The 13,496-nt window shown below is 42.5% G+C and overlaps 1 protein-coding gene across 7 annotated transcripts in view; it reads right to left on the reverse strand.

Moving 5' to 3' along the window:
• Positions 1-3,790: 3,790 nt before the first annotated feature.
• The window catches only part of ercc6l2 (excision repair cross-complementation group 6-like 2), a 94,736-nt gene continuing 85,030 nt past the window's right edge, over positions 3,791-13,496 (reverse strand). For 5 of the 7 annotated variants that reach the window (XM_080188789.1, XM_080188785.1, XM_080188788.1 and 2 more), the window contains exons 19-20: positions 11,184-11,365; positions 3,791-8,139 (exon numbers count right to left, since the gene is read on the reverse strand). In XM_080188789.1, coding sequence (XP_080044915.1) covers positions 7,296-8,139; positions 11,184-11,365 — 1,026 coding nt within the window. In that variant the 3' untranslated portion in view covers positions 3,791-7,295. The remainder of the gene's footprint in view (positions 8,140-11,183; positions 11,366-13,496) is intronic. The other 2 variants (XM_080188790.1, XM_080188791.1) reach the window with 2 other exon arrangements.

The following is a 13,496-nucleotide window of genomic DNA, read 5'->3' on the forward strand; positions in this document are numbered from 1 at the left end:
TTCCCAATTTCACCATGCGCTAGCACTCAAGCCCACACGCATTTTATCATTAGATAATAGAAAACCAAAGCCCCAGACCTTAACTTTTGCAGAAATCAAGATTGCATGGATTGAAGCATCCACATTGGAGGACTTTTACTCTGAAACTATCCCGCAAAACTAGTGAGAACTACATTACCAATAGTGGTCAGAGATCCAGGGCAGAGATTTGGGTGTGAGAAATACTGGGGACTCATGGAAATGCTAAATTGCCCCCAGGAGGTTCAGTGAGGAAGGTGGTGTTTTGCTATAATCCACTGGCAGTGAGATGGTGTTTAATCGAGGACATGGAATGCAAAGTTATCCTTGTGAGATCTAGTGACCCACAAAAAACTATTAAAAATAATTTAAAATGTGGAACTTCTCCTACACTTCCCGTGGCCAGGATCCTACCTACATCCAGCTTCCATTGGCAAGTTTGAGACAGTGGGCCCTATTTACCATTTTGATTCTAAGTGTTGGGCGGAATTGAAACTGGGAGTGTTTCAGATCCGACTTTTAGACCTGTTGTCAGGCACCCCCATATGCACTCTGCCTGAAAAAATATCAGCGATTCTGAATCGCGCTGCAGAAGCCTGTGGGCTGGGCTTAACGCGCCCGAAATCCTGCAGATCAGATCGGCGCCTCCAACTGCGGAAAAGAAATGATAGAATGTGGCTCCCCAGCTACATCCCAGATAATGCCTCCTCCTGGTCCCCATAGACATTGTCTCACCCACAACATTACTGACCCTCTTATCCCTCCGTGGCCCGCCACCCAGACCAATCATGGGTCCCTCCCCCTTCCCCCTCATTGATCACTGGCAGAGTGGCTGCAGACCCCCCTCCACTAATCTCAGGCAGAGTGGCAGCAGATGCCCCTCCCCCCCACTGACCTCAGGCAGAGTGGCAGCAGAACCCCCATTCTCCACCCGTCCCCCTCCCCACTACTGATCTCAAACAGAGAGCCGTCAGATGCTCAGCACCTACCTCCTCATTAGCTGGAGCATCCGAAATCAGACTTTTGTAGAGCATGTCTTTTTTGTGCGAATTATGGATGGGTGAACGTGGAGATAAAGGGGCAAGAGCTGGTAAGATTGGGCTTGCAGCCCATTAAGTCAATTTAAATGCAAGCGAATGCATTTAAATGGCCATTGTGCCTGTTTAGAGCACAGACCCGATTGCAGCCATTTTTGAATCTTGGTAAATGGGAACCAGAGCAGAGGCAGGCATGGAGCACACTACTCACCTCACGCCTGACTTTGCGCATATTTTCGGGTGTGAAAACTTGGTAATGTAATGGTAAAATCAGGCCCAGTGTGTGTCTTAGACTAGTCTACTGTCAAAATGGCATACAGATCCCAATGCATTCACCCAATTAAAAATAGTTGAGGAAGAGTTACAGAGATGTTTCTTAGAGGCCTGCAGTCAACTTTGAATAATTTATTTATTTATTAGTGTCACAAGTCGGCTTACGTTAACACTGTAATGAAATTACTGTGAAAATCCCCTCATTGCCACACTCCGAGGCCTGTTTGGATACACTGAGGGAGAATTTAGCATGGCCAATGCACCTAACCAGCACGTCTTTGGATTGTGGGAGGAAACTGGAGCGCCCGGAGGAAACCCACACAGACATGGGGAGAACATGCAGACTCCACATAGACAGTAACCCAAGCCAGGAATTGAACCCAGGTCCCTAGCGCTGTGAGGCAGTGGTGCTAATCACTGTGCTACTGTGTTGCTCCAATGCTAGTGGTGAGCAGAACACCTATGGCCTCAATTCTTATATGAGACGTGATGATGCAAAATATTGGTGCATGTCAGAAAAGGGATTGAAATTCATTCTGGTCTATTTTTGGCATCAGCTGTATACTTGCTGCATGAACCTGCACATAGCAAGTCCAAGGTTCAACTGAAATTCAGCCAGCACCTGTAGGATTACTTAGATTCAAGAAGGGGCCCTTAAACAGGTGCATGTCTTCTCATCAATATGAACATCTGGTCTAACACCAATAATAAAACTGCTCGAGACCCAGTGTCGGATGGAATGTATTTCAGGCATCTTTGAAGCATTTAAAATAACTCATTTACAGGATGTGGGCATTGCTAGACCAGCATTTATTGCCAATCCCCATGGGATAATCTCATGAAATTAGTCCTTTCCACCATCCACGCTTCTCACCCTCTTCTTCCGCCAAGTAAGAGTCATATGAAGGACTATGTTTTACCCACAACTTCTTATCCACTATCTCCTGATGCCCCCTTGCATATTTAAAGATAAAGGGCGGGATTTGTGCTGGCGAGATTTCCAATTGCGGTCTTCCCAGGCCCTCCCCGATGACATGATGAGATTCACATCCAGGAAGGACAACAATCTGATTTGAACAAATTTGAATCCATGAACATGTACTTAGCATGGTTAATGTTACATCACATATATTACTACCGGTTGTTAAAAATGGGAACCAGGTACCATGACATCGAGAGGGAGAAAAGAGATGAGCACCATCGTCTCTACTGAGCACCAGGGAATCCAAGAGGACAAAGCCATTGGCCAGCTATGGTGGGGGCCGTCTAAGGGAAGGGGTTAGATTCTTGGGGATGGTGTCAGGGGCTTGGGGGGTGAGGTGGGGAGGGAAGGTCGGGCAATGTGAGGGAAAGAGGGCATAAGGCTGCACTAGCCATACACTGTGAAGGTCGGGGTTGCTTTTGAACTCTGTTGTGTATGTTATTTATCTGAATGCTCTATAGGTCTGCAGTCTGGAGCATGGGAGTTTGGGACAGGGGCTGCTGTTGGGCACGTTGGGTGGGGGGGGGGGGGGTGGGTGATGATGAGAGTCAGGGAGCTGAGCCTAATGGGTTGAGTGAATGAAAACCTGAAAGAGAAAACTACAGGGTGCCCACCTTGGGGGTGGGTGCACAAATTCTACAGTCATTATCCAGAAGGATTAAGTGTTGAGGCATGACAACAATGAGATCTTGGAATGATGAGTATGGATGGCACAGTCGTTAGCATTGCTGCCTCAGTGCCAGGGACCTAGGTTCGATGCCAGCCTTTGGTGATTGTGGAGTTTGCACATTCTCCCATTGTCTGCGTGGACTTCCTCCAGCTGCTCCCCTTTCCTCCCAGAGTTCAAAGATGTATGGGTTAGGTGGATTGACCATGCTAAATTATCCCTTACTGTCCCAGGAATGTAGGTTAGGAAGACTAATGGGTTAACTGTGTTATACGGATATGGTGGGGAATGGGACTGGAAAGAAGCTCTGTCAGAGTCTGTGCACTTGATGGGTGGAACGGCTTCCTTCTGCACTGTAGAGATTTTATTACTCTATGAGTAAGAAGGGTGCCTATTAACTTTGCTTATCCCTGAAATATTAAGCAATTCTGTCCCCTAACATTGCTATGTTGGCTGTCCACAGACTTAAAGTCAAACGTTCAGGGCTCAATGCCTGCCTGCCAGTGAGGATCTTTCCCCCAAGAGGATCACCCTTCAGTTGACCCTGGCCATTCCAGGTGAATAAGCATATAACCCTCCTGTCAGAATGCCCAGTGTCAGAGAGGCTGAGGGAGGGAAAACCAGACGGGAAGCCGACCGCAATCTGATTGGGTGAGGGCAAAGGCCGGGACTAGTCCTGTTCTGAAGATGGGGGGCACCTGAGCTGTGAGTGAGCAGTTGCTGCCCAATAAGGTCTGAGACTGGTTGCTTCCAGGTCTCGGTTGCCACTGGTTCAGGGAAAGTAATGGTCAGCAGTAACACCAAGCGACACCATTTGATTTATTACATTTATTATTACCACATATCAGTATACAGTGAAAAGTATTGTTTCTTGTGCGCTATACAGATAAAACATACCTTTCATAGAGAAAGAAAGGAGAGGGTGCAGAATGTACTGTTACAGTCATAGATAAAGGTACTCAGAGATCAACTTATTATAAGGTAGGTCCCTTTAAAAGTCTGATGGCAGCAGGAAAGAAACCGTTCTCGAGTCGGTTGGTATGTGATCTCAAACTTTTGTATCTTTTTCCTTGACGGAAAAAGGTGGAAGAGAGTTTGTCCGGGATGCATGGGGTCCTTGGATATGTTGGCTGCTTTTTCAAGCAAGCCGACTCCCCCTCTGCCCCTTTCAACCCTTGCAGGAATCCGATCAATATTGGTATGGAACCAGTGGGGCTGGTGAGGAGCAAAGAACCCAGCAGCAAGGTGCAGCAGCAGCACTGAGGAAAGACTCTATAGAAAGAGACTAGGGGGTCGCAGGGCAGGCTCAGGGGCCGGAGGACAGACAAGCAGTGAAGGGAGCAGGAAGGCTTAGAAGGAGACCAAGGGTGTACAGAGCTCGAGTGACCTTCATTCAGGACATGTTGAACAGCATGTACCATAGAAGACTCCGCTTCACCAGGGAGACTGTGTGGTGCTTGTGCTATGTCTTTGTTGGCTTGGCGTCACGTGCTGGTGGAGGACTCTGCTCCCTGCGGCTGTGAAGGTCATGGCAGCCCTCAACATTTGCACTATGGGGTCATTCCAGACCTTCACGGGTAAGCAGTTTAGAACATCGCAGGCATCCACCCATAAGTGCATCCGTGAGGTCACGGATGAATTCTATGCTAAGGCTTTGGACATGAACATTTTGACCTGAGCCAGGCCTGGCAGGATGAAATGGCTACAGGCTTCAGCAACATAGCTGGTCTGCCACAGATGCAGGGGGCAATCGACTGCAAGCACATCGCCCTTTGCACCCCTTGGCAACAGGGAAACCCCTTCATAAACCCGAATGGGGTTCCACTCCCTCAATGTTCAGCTATTCTGTGACCACCAGTTGCAATTCATGCATATATCTGTTCATTTTCCAGGGAGCATGCATGATAGTTACTTCCTATCCCAGGTTTTGAACATACCAGAAAATTGATGAGACATCTTTAATGGTTAATCTTGAGCTGTGACAAAACCTTCCTTCAAAGTTGTGTTCCCAGATTCAAAAAATAGAACACAAATTATGTGGACACAATTCAAAATGTTTTTCCAGATTATTATAAACTAATAGCAATATGGCTGTGCTGTGCTGCTATGGACGCTGGGATATTTGCAAGACATTATACAAAGATGGGTTAAAAGAGTTGAACTCTAAATCAGCCATGATTTAATTAGCTTTATAGGGTTGAATATCTTACTCGTTATCCTATGTTCCTAAGAATAGATAGGATAAAGAGTAGGATGTTCCTAATAGTAGATTGGAACTTTTCAGAAATCAATCTTTGACAAATAATACAGAAAAGGGAGTTTACCATTTCCATGTTTATGAATGTAAATGAATTTTTAGCTAAATTCATGGATTTTCATTAAAATGTCATCTCCTTAGAATGCTTAATACTATCACCAAGAGGGAAAAAAGAATGGAACAATTGTGAAGGTGCAATAGTGAGTCATGCTCCCTCACATTGGCATTTATATTACTTTAGACAGATTCACAAGCAAAATCAACCAATGCCGCAAAGCATTTACTTAAAATAAATACAATAAAAAGGACATGGACCAGAATATACACCCCCCCCAACTCCACAGGTTTTTAATTGCTGGGGGGGTGGGGGGGGGCACATGAAATTAGAGGGATAGCATTAATTGGGCGGCACAGTGGTTAGCACTGCTGCTTCACAGCAGGTTCGATTCCCAGCTTGGGTAACTGGCCGTGTGGAGTTTGCACGTTCTCCCTGTGCCTGCGTGTGTTTCCTCCGGGTGCTCCGGTTTCCTTCCACATTCAGAAAGACATGCTGGTTAGGTGCACTGACCCGAGCGGGTGCCAGAGTGTGGCGACTAGGGGAATTTCACAATAATTTCATTGCAGTATTAATGTAAGCTTTACTTGTGACTAATGAATAAACTTTAAACTTTTAATTCTGGGTTCCTGCCTGCCCCAACCAAGCAATGATGTTATGCTCAGGTGGGTGAGGACTTGCACCAGAAGCCCACCCTTGTCCCAAACAAGGACTCAAGAGCCCATCCCCACCCAGCCTCAAATTTGAGGCCAGTGGGCGGATTGAACTTGTGGGGGGATGGGGGTAGAGGGAGGGGAAACAAAAAATCAGTAGAGTTACATCTTTGGCAGAAAGGGGTTGGGGCCATCCCCATCAGAAGCCAATCGCCCGGAATTTAGGAAAGCAAAGAGAGTATGCCAAAAAATATTGGCAGGTAAAATAAAAAAAAACCTAAAATGATTTACTAATATATTAAGACACAAGAATAACCAAAGAAAAAGTAGGGCCTTTCAGAGATGTACATGAGGGTTTTCAATGAGAACTTTGTCTCTGTCTTCACTAAGAGGAGGAGGGATGGTGTAGCCATGCCAGTTAAAAAGAAGTTTGAAATATTAGACACAATAAACAGTGACAGATGATGTTCTGGGGTGTTGGCACCCTTGAAAGTGAATAAGTCATCAGGACTATGTGGATTGCAACCCAGGCTGTTGGAGGAAACCAGGGAGGAAACAGCAGATGCTTAAGGATCATTTTCTAACTCTCATTAGATAATGGTGGAGTACGAGAGGATTTGAGGTTTGCGAACATTGTACCATTATTTAAAAAGGATGTGAGGGATAGGCCAGAAAACTACAGACCAGTTAGTCTGACTTCAGTGGTGGGCAAATTATTATAAACATTTTGAATACAAGGATAATCTGTCACTTAGAAAGGCACGGATTGATCAGGAATAGTCAGCATAGTTTTGTTAGGGAAAGATCGTGTCTTACTAACTTGATAGAAGTTTATGAGGAAATAACAAGGAGGATAAATGAGGGTAGTGCAGTGGATGTTGTCTACATAGATTTTATAAGACATTTGACAAGCTCCCAAATGATAGACTGGTCAGAAAAGTGAGATCTCAAGGGGTACAGGGGAAAGTGAATGGTAGGAAGTGAGGTCCCGCCATCCAACAATTTCAGACAATGATCCTTCCTGTATAAAATTAAGGCTATGTGTACTTAAAATCCAGAAGAGAAACATGTTCAGACACTGAGAGCAATAAGTTAATTGATATAAAACAAGGTATCAATTGAAAAATTGTCCCAAATGATCAGGGCACACCAGTGTTACTGGGTTTCCTGACCATAACCCATTACTGCCATCATTTGAAATTCAAATATCTTAAGTTTTGAAAACAAGCAGAAACAAATTCCTATACAAGAATTTTTCATTTTTATAATTATTATATCTCAGTTAAATTATTATTCATTTGTAGTTTTCTGTCACTCCTCTCCATCGAGCACTTCAGAATTCCATTTCCATGGTTAACTTGCTAAAAACGTGCCTGAGGTTGAGGCACCAGAGTCATTCTTTGGATCACCTTTTTTCCATAAAAACTTCTCATTTTTTTTCCAATGAGTGTTGTCTGATTTTTCTCCTCTTTTCTTTGATTTCAAAGGTATACGTTTACATAAACGCTCTATCACGGATAAATCTGTTAATGTACTGACGTACTCATTGTTACTTTGATTGAGAAAATCCCAAAAATCTTTTGGTTTGCGTTTTCCTTTTGGAACATGCCCTGAACTCTTTACTGGCTGTGCACTTTGGATTTTCTTTCTCTCAAACAATGCATCCAGTATTGAGGTGTCACCAAGTAGCTCTGTGATTGAACCAGTTTTTGACTGTATTAATTCTTGCTTTTTATCTGAGTTGTCTGTTGATTCTCCAGCTGTTGGCCCTGTCTCCTCATAATGCTGCTGACATTTCACAAGCCCTCTAGAACTTGTCTCGCTCCTGTTTGGTTTCGTCTTTGAGAGTGGAAATGTTGAAGAACTTGAAAAATCCACGCTGATGCTACTGCCAACATCTTCAGCAAAATGACTAGAAAGAAATTTGTCTGTTAGCATTTTATTAGTTTTAATTTGAGGCAGTCTTGACCTATGATTTGTGGCTGTAAAGACTTTTGACCTTTCCACTGTCGCATCATCCTCAAAGGCAGATTTTGGGGGCTGGGCTGGCATGATGCCTTTCAGTTCTGGATACTGGGATGTGTAAAACTCCCTCAGCATTGTCATCCGGTGCTGTGAGCTGCTGCTTAAAACATGCTCTGCCAAATCTTCCACTGAGGCCATGTTGAAATACTCAGCCATTTCACAGAGTTGTTTTCTATAACAGAAAGGCAATAGCTTTTTCTTAACATAGAACTGCTAAGTAAACAATTCAATATTTAAAGTTATAGTGAAAACATCTCTTCAAAATCTCTTAGGAGGTAATACTGCCAAATCACTACTCCTATCTTCTGCCCTCTTTCATATCTCCCAATCCCCTCATCTCCACCAAATGCCTGATACTGCTCATTGGTAAGATTCAACAGTACTATGTCAGCCTATGGCTTAAATCATCAAGTGCCTCCATCTACTCCATTCTTTTTATTTTGTGGATGTTGTTGCAAAGATATTTTCTTAGTACAGGTTGTGTATTAGTGAGAGCTTTCCTGGTGCAAACTAACAACCGATTGTCCCATTTGTATTGGAATCTGGAAATTAAAAAACATATTGGTCCTTTTTCAATTATTGAAAGTGCTTGCTGAACAAACTATGCAGGGGTACTGGCTGAATATTCATTAAATGCCTTCTTAACCTGATATGTTGGATTGCCTATTGGGTATTTATAACTGATTGAGACAAAGGTTAATCCTACCTGATGAATTATTTCTCAAAGTTTGTTGTTGTTGTTGAGGCATTGGGGTCAGAGAGAGGGAGAATATATTGTATTGGAGAAGCTGAAGGTAACTGAAATCAATTGATACTCTTCAATCCCCACATTAGTGTCATCCATTCAACTGGCGTACAGGTACAATATATGCTCCTAATACTTCGGTCACATTGCTTTCCAAACGTAAAATAACTTCCATTTGTTCCTTCTCAATAATTTGACATTATTCGGGCTGAATATCATTATGAGATGAAAATGGCCTCTTTAAGTTTAATCTTCCTTTCAAAGCAATGTCTAAGTGTTTATCATACAGGTTGTAACCCATTCATGTTATAAGGAAATAATATATGGCAAGAGCTGAAGAAGAAAGCTGTGCTCTAAAAGTTGTCAAAGGAACAAATCAGAAGCCATTCAAGCTTGAATCTTGTGGTTTATAATCCCATTCAAACGCTTTCTTAGTAAATTTCAATCTGATAATTTACATTCAACCATCCATGTTTCTGCACATTGAATATACAGAATGCAAGAAAGGACATGACCAGTTCATGACAAGGTCAAGATTCAGGGTTTAGGCACGACTCTGAATATTTCAGATTATTACATAACGGAGAAAGATACACAAGGTTATAATGAGTTGAGGGGGTTGAGCTATGAGGAGAGGCTGAATAAACTGGGCTTGTACTCGTTAGAGTTTAGAAGAATGAGGGGAGATCTCATTGAGACGTATAAGATGATGAATGGGATGGATAGGATAGAGGTGGAGAGACTCTTCCCGCTCAAAAAAGACAGTAGGACTAGGGGGCACAGCCTCAAGATAAAAGGGGGGCGGTTTAGAACGGAGTTGAGGAGGAACTTCTTCACTCAAAGGGTGGTGAATCTCTGGAATTCTCTGCCCGTTGAAGTGGTGGAGGCTGCCTCACTAAATATTTTTAAGACGCGGGTTGATGGGTTTTTGATAAGAGAGGGGATTAAGGGTTATGGGGAGAAAGCGGGAAAGTGGAACTGAGCAGCGACAGATCAGCCATGATCTTATTGAATGGCGGGGCAGGCTCGAAGGGCTAGATGGCCTACTCCTGCTCCTATTTCTTATGTTCTTATGAGAGAGTCAGATAAAGCAAAGTGGCAGGAGGCTCGTGTGCGGCATAAATACAGAAACAGACCAGATGGACTGAATAGCCTGCCTCTGTGCTGTATTTTCTGTTCTCCCGCTGATATAAACTACTGTTTCACAGCGGTGCAGACCAGGAGGTGCTTCGAAGCAAGATTGTTATCTTACCAAGATGCAGGAAGTCCTATTACCAGTTAGTGTAGAGTGACAACAAAATGCTGACCTTTTATTGATACCTCCTTTTTTCCTTGTCTGTTTCTCTCTTTCTCCCCCTCCTCCCCATACCTTCTCTCCAGCTGGCTCAGCTGTCACTCAGACATAGGATCCAATGCTTTTTATTGCAATTAGCAATGGTGCAGGAAGTTTAAAAATTCCTCTATCACCTCTTGGATTAGTAACAGAAACACAGCAATAGAAAGGTTTCCTGTCACTTGCTACCAGTTTAATGTGTTGGTATTATTTTCCGATCTATGGGTAATCCTATTTGCAAGCTCTCTCTGTGACGGTGAGCAAAAAAAAAACGTATTTGCCAGGGAATGCTTGCACAGCTGCACCACGGGTCTTGAGTAGAGACTGCTGGATCTGCATCCATGCCTTCAGAACCTGTGTGGGCTGCGTGTATTATTCAGCACAGCACCACTGAACAGCTGAACATAAACAAAAAACTGACCAGGACACATATGTGGCCTTTCAGCTCACCCATGATTACAAAGAAAGGCTCAATTGTCATTTACCATATAATCAATTCATGCCTTAACGCATTCATTATTGGTCAATTATTGTATTATGGTGATGGCTGTCAAAACAAGATTTCTTGAATCAGTAATCTAGAGAGAGGGCTCTAAATCCTGTACAAAGTTCCTTACAAAAGTTAAGATTTTCAGAGAACATGGTGCAACAATGTAATCAGAAATGAGAGGAAACACAATGGCTTCTGGGAAAGTACTTGCCTATTTCTCAAAACGAACCACTTGCTATTCAGTCTCCATATTCCTTGCCTCATTTTGCAGGTGTAACTACTTTTGATGCCCCTGTACTATGCTATCTCCACTATTGTGAAAAAAGGCATTGCCAATCTGAATGAAAACAGAACTGTGAGCAGAAGAATAGGTTAAGCATTTCCTGTACATTATATAGCTCTCCCTTCATTTGGCAAATACACTAATTTGGTACACTTAAGTACGAATAGTTTGAGCTCACATATTCACATTACTAGAGTGTCCAATTTCTTTCTGGACTCTTGTACATACAAAAGATAGAGAAGGCCTCAAAGTGTCAGCTTCAGGTGAAAGTATTATATAGCCAGAAAAATAATGAGCACAGCTGCCTTAACAAAGAGGAATTAGAGCCCTTTTGACCTCTGACCTGTGTCTTCATGTTCACTCACCTACAGATTCCTTTGGGTGTCTGTCCCATCAGGAAGGTAATGCCACCTGCTTGGAGCATCTTCTTCTCTGTCTGTGTGACAGGATGTACAAACGAAAGGGGAGGTAACTTTTGACTTTCATTCACTTGGTGTTGCTGGGTGGATTTTTGAGGGACAAGCAAATTAGCAGCTTCCTGAAGTTTCTAAAATAGAAACAGTGGTCAAATACTTTCAAGAATAAAATCTTAAATCATACACAGGATTCAACGTGGTCCCAATTCTAGATAAAAAAGTAATTGATTTAAGCAGACTTCCCAAATCTCTTCTTATTTGCCTAACATTGTTTAGAATTCCTAAGTAAAGCAAAATGAAACATCTGAAATAAAACTTAGCTCATTTAGTTTGCTGTAAACAGTAAATAGCTTGCTAAATGAGACCTGTTCTCTTAGGTGGATATAAATGATTTAGTGACATTATTTGGAGAACAGCAGGTTTCCTCAGTTGCTAAACTAATATTAATCCTCAACAAACATCTCTAAAACAAATGATCTTGTATTTATTACATTTCTGTTGGTGGGATCTTGCTGTGTACTTATCAGCTGCAGAAACTCCTACGTTATAACAGTGATTACAATAGTAAAAAGCATGTCACTGGATGTTAAGTGCTTTGGAATGCCCTGAGTTTGTGAAATACACTTCAGAAATGCAAGTTCTTCTTTTCCTTTGGAGATCATGGAGTCAAACATTTTCACTATTGGAAATGGTATGTTCATTTGAGGAGTACCCTATTTGCTAATAGCCATTATAAATCTCCCTTCAATCCAGAAAGTGATATTGACATAACTAATTATATCAGGGCTAACTGCAAGTGAATTAGCAGCAATATCAGAAAATGGTCCTAGTGCATGTTCTCAATCACTGACTGTTCCAATCTGTGCTGCTGGCAGGAGATGGATTCTGTCAGTGAAAGACTAGTTACGGATATTGATATTGGCACAATTACCAGTTGAGGGGAAGTGAACCATATTGCTGAATTTGTGCTTTGTGTATGCAATGTGTTCTTTCCACCTGGAATACCATGAGTTGGAAGGACAGGAAGATTGGATCAACTCTACCACAGCGCTGCAGCTATCAGTCTGCATTTGTTTGTTTGCTGCTTTTTAGAAATAGAAGGCCTTTATTTTACTAGAAAGCTAAAATCTTCCTTTGGTTTTGAAAACGTTAACAATGCTTCATTACAATAAGCCATTAGGAGAAGGAATAAAAAAGGTTCGGAACAAACATGGTTCAGGCAACCTTATTAACTAAACCAAAAAATTCCTCCATTGTAACAAGGGGCAGAAATGTAAATACATTTGGTTCTGGTGTTTCAGGAGACTTGCACTGGTTGGGATTAATGTAAATATGGAATGCTGCTGGGATCCATACAAAGGCCTTTTCTGATGCCTTAACTTTTGTTTCATGCAGGTAAAAATTCATAAAGAAAACCAGAAAGCTGCATGTTGAGATAAAGAGGGAGCACTCTTGCTGCTAGTTTGGTTCAGTGAAATAACATGATTTTTTAAAAAGTTGACAAACTTAATTCTGAGCACAAAAAGCTGGGATACATGATATGCTGCTTTGCAACAATGCAGTCTATCGCATTGCTGCTGCAATACACATCATACACCTATTGCTGTGTGTATTGGCCGTGTTTCTATTAAATTTTGAAAGACCTGCACCATAGATAGAATCTATGGCACGGAGACAGATACTTCGGCCCAAACAGGTCCATGCTGACCAAAATGCCCATCAAAACTAACTCCATTTTCCTGCATTTGGCCCATATCCCTCTAAACCTTTCCTATCCATAAATCTGTCCAAATGCCTTGTAAATATTGTCAACCACTTCCTCCGGCAGCTCATTCCATATATGTACCACACTCAGTGTAAAAAAAAGTTGCTCCTCAGGTTCCCATTAATTCTTTCCCCTTTTAACTTAAACCTATGCCCTCTAATTCTCAATTCCCTAACACTAGTAAAAAAGACTGAGTGCATTCATCCTTTTCAAGCCTCTCATGATCTTGTGCACCTCTATAAGATCACCCCGGTCTCCTATGCTCCAAAGAAAAAAGTCCTGGCCTGTCCAATCTTTCCCTATAACTCAGTCTCTCGACTCCTGGCAACATCCTTGTAAATCTCTTCTGCACTCTCTCCAGTTTAATAACATTCTTCGTATAGCAAGGCGACCAAAACTGAACACACTACTCCAGGTGCGGCCTTACCAAAATCCTATAAAACTTTCCAACTTCTATACTCAATGCCCTGACTGATGAAGGCCAGCATACCAGAAGC

The sequence above is a fragment of the Carcharhinus amblyrhynchos genome, chromosome 5 (genome assembly GCF_965287045.1).
Source record: "Carcharhinus amblyrhynchos chromosome 5, sCarAmb.v2.hapA, whole genome shotgun sequence".
NCBI lineage: Eukaryota > Metazoa > Chordata > Chondrichthyes > Carcharhiniformes > Carcharhinidae > Carcharhinus > Carcharhinus amblyrhynchos.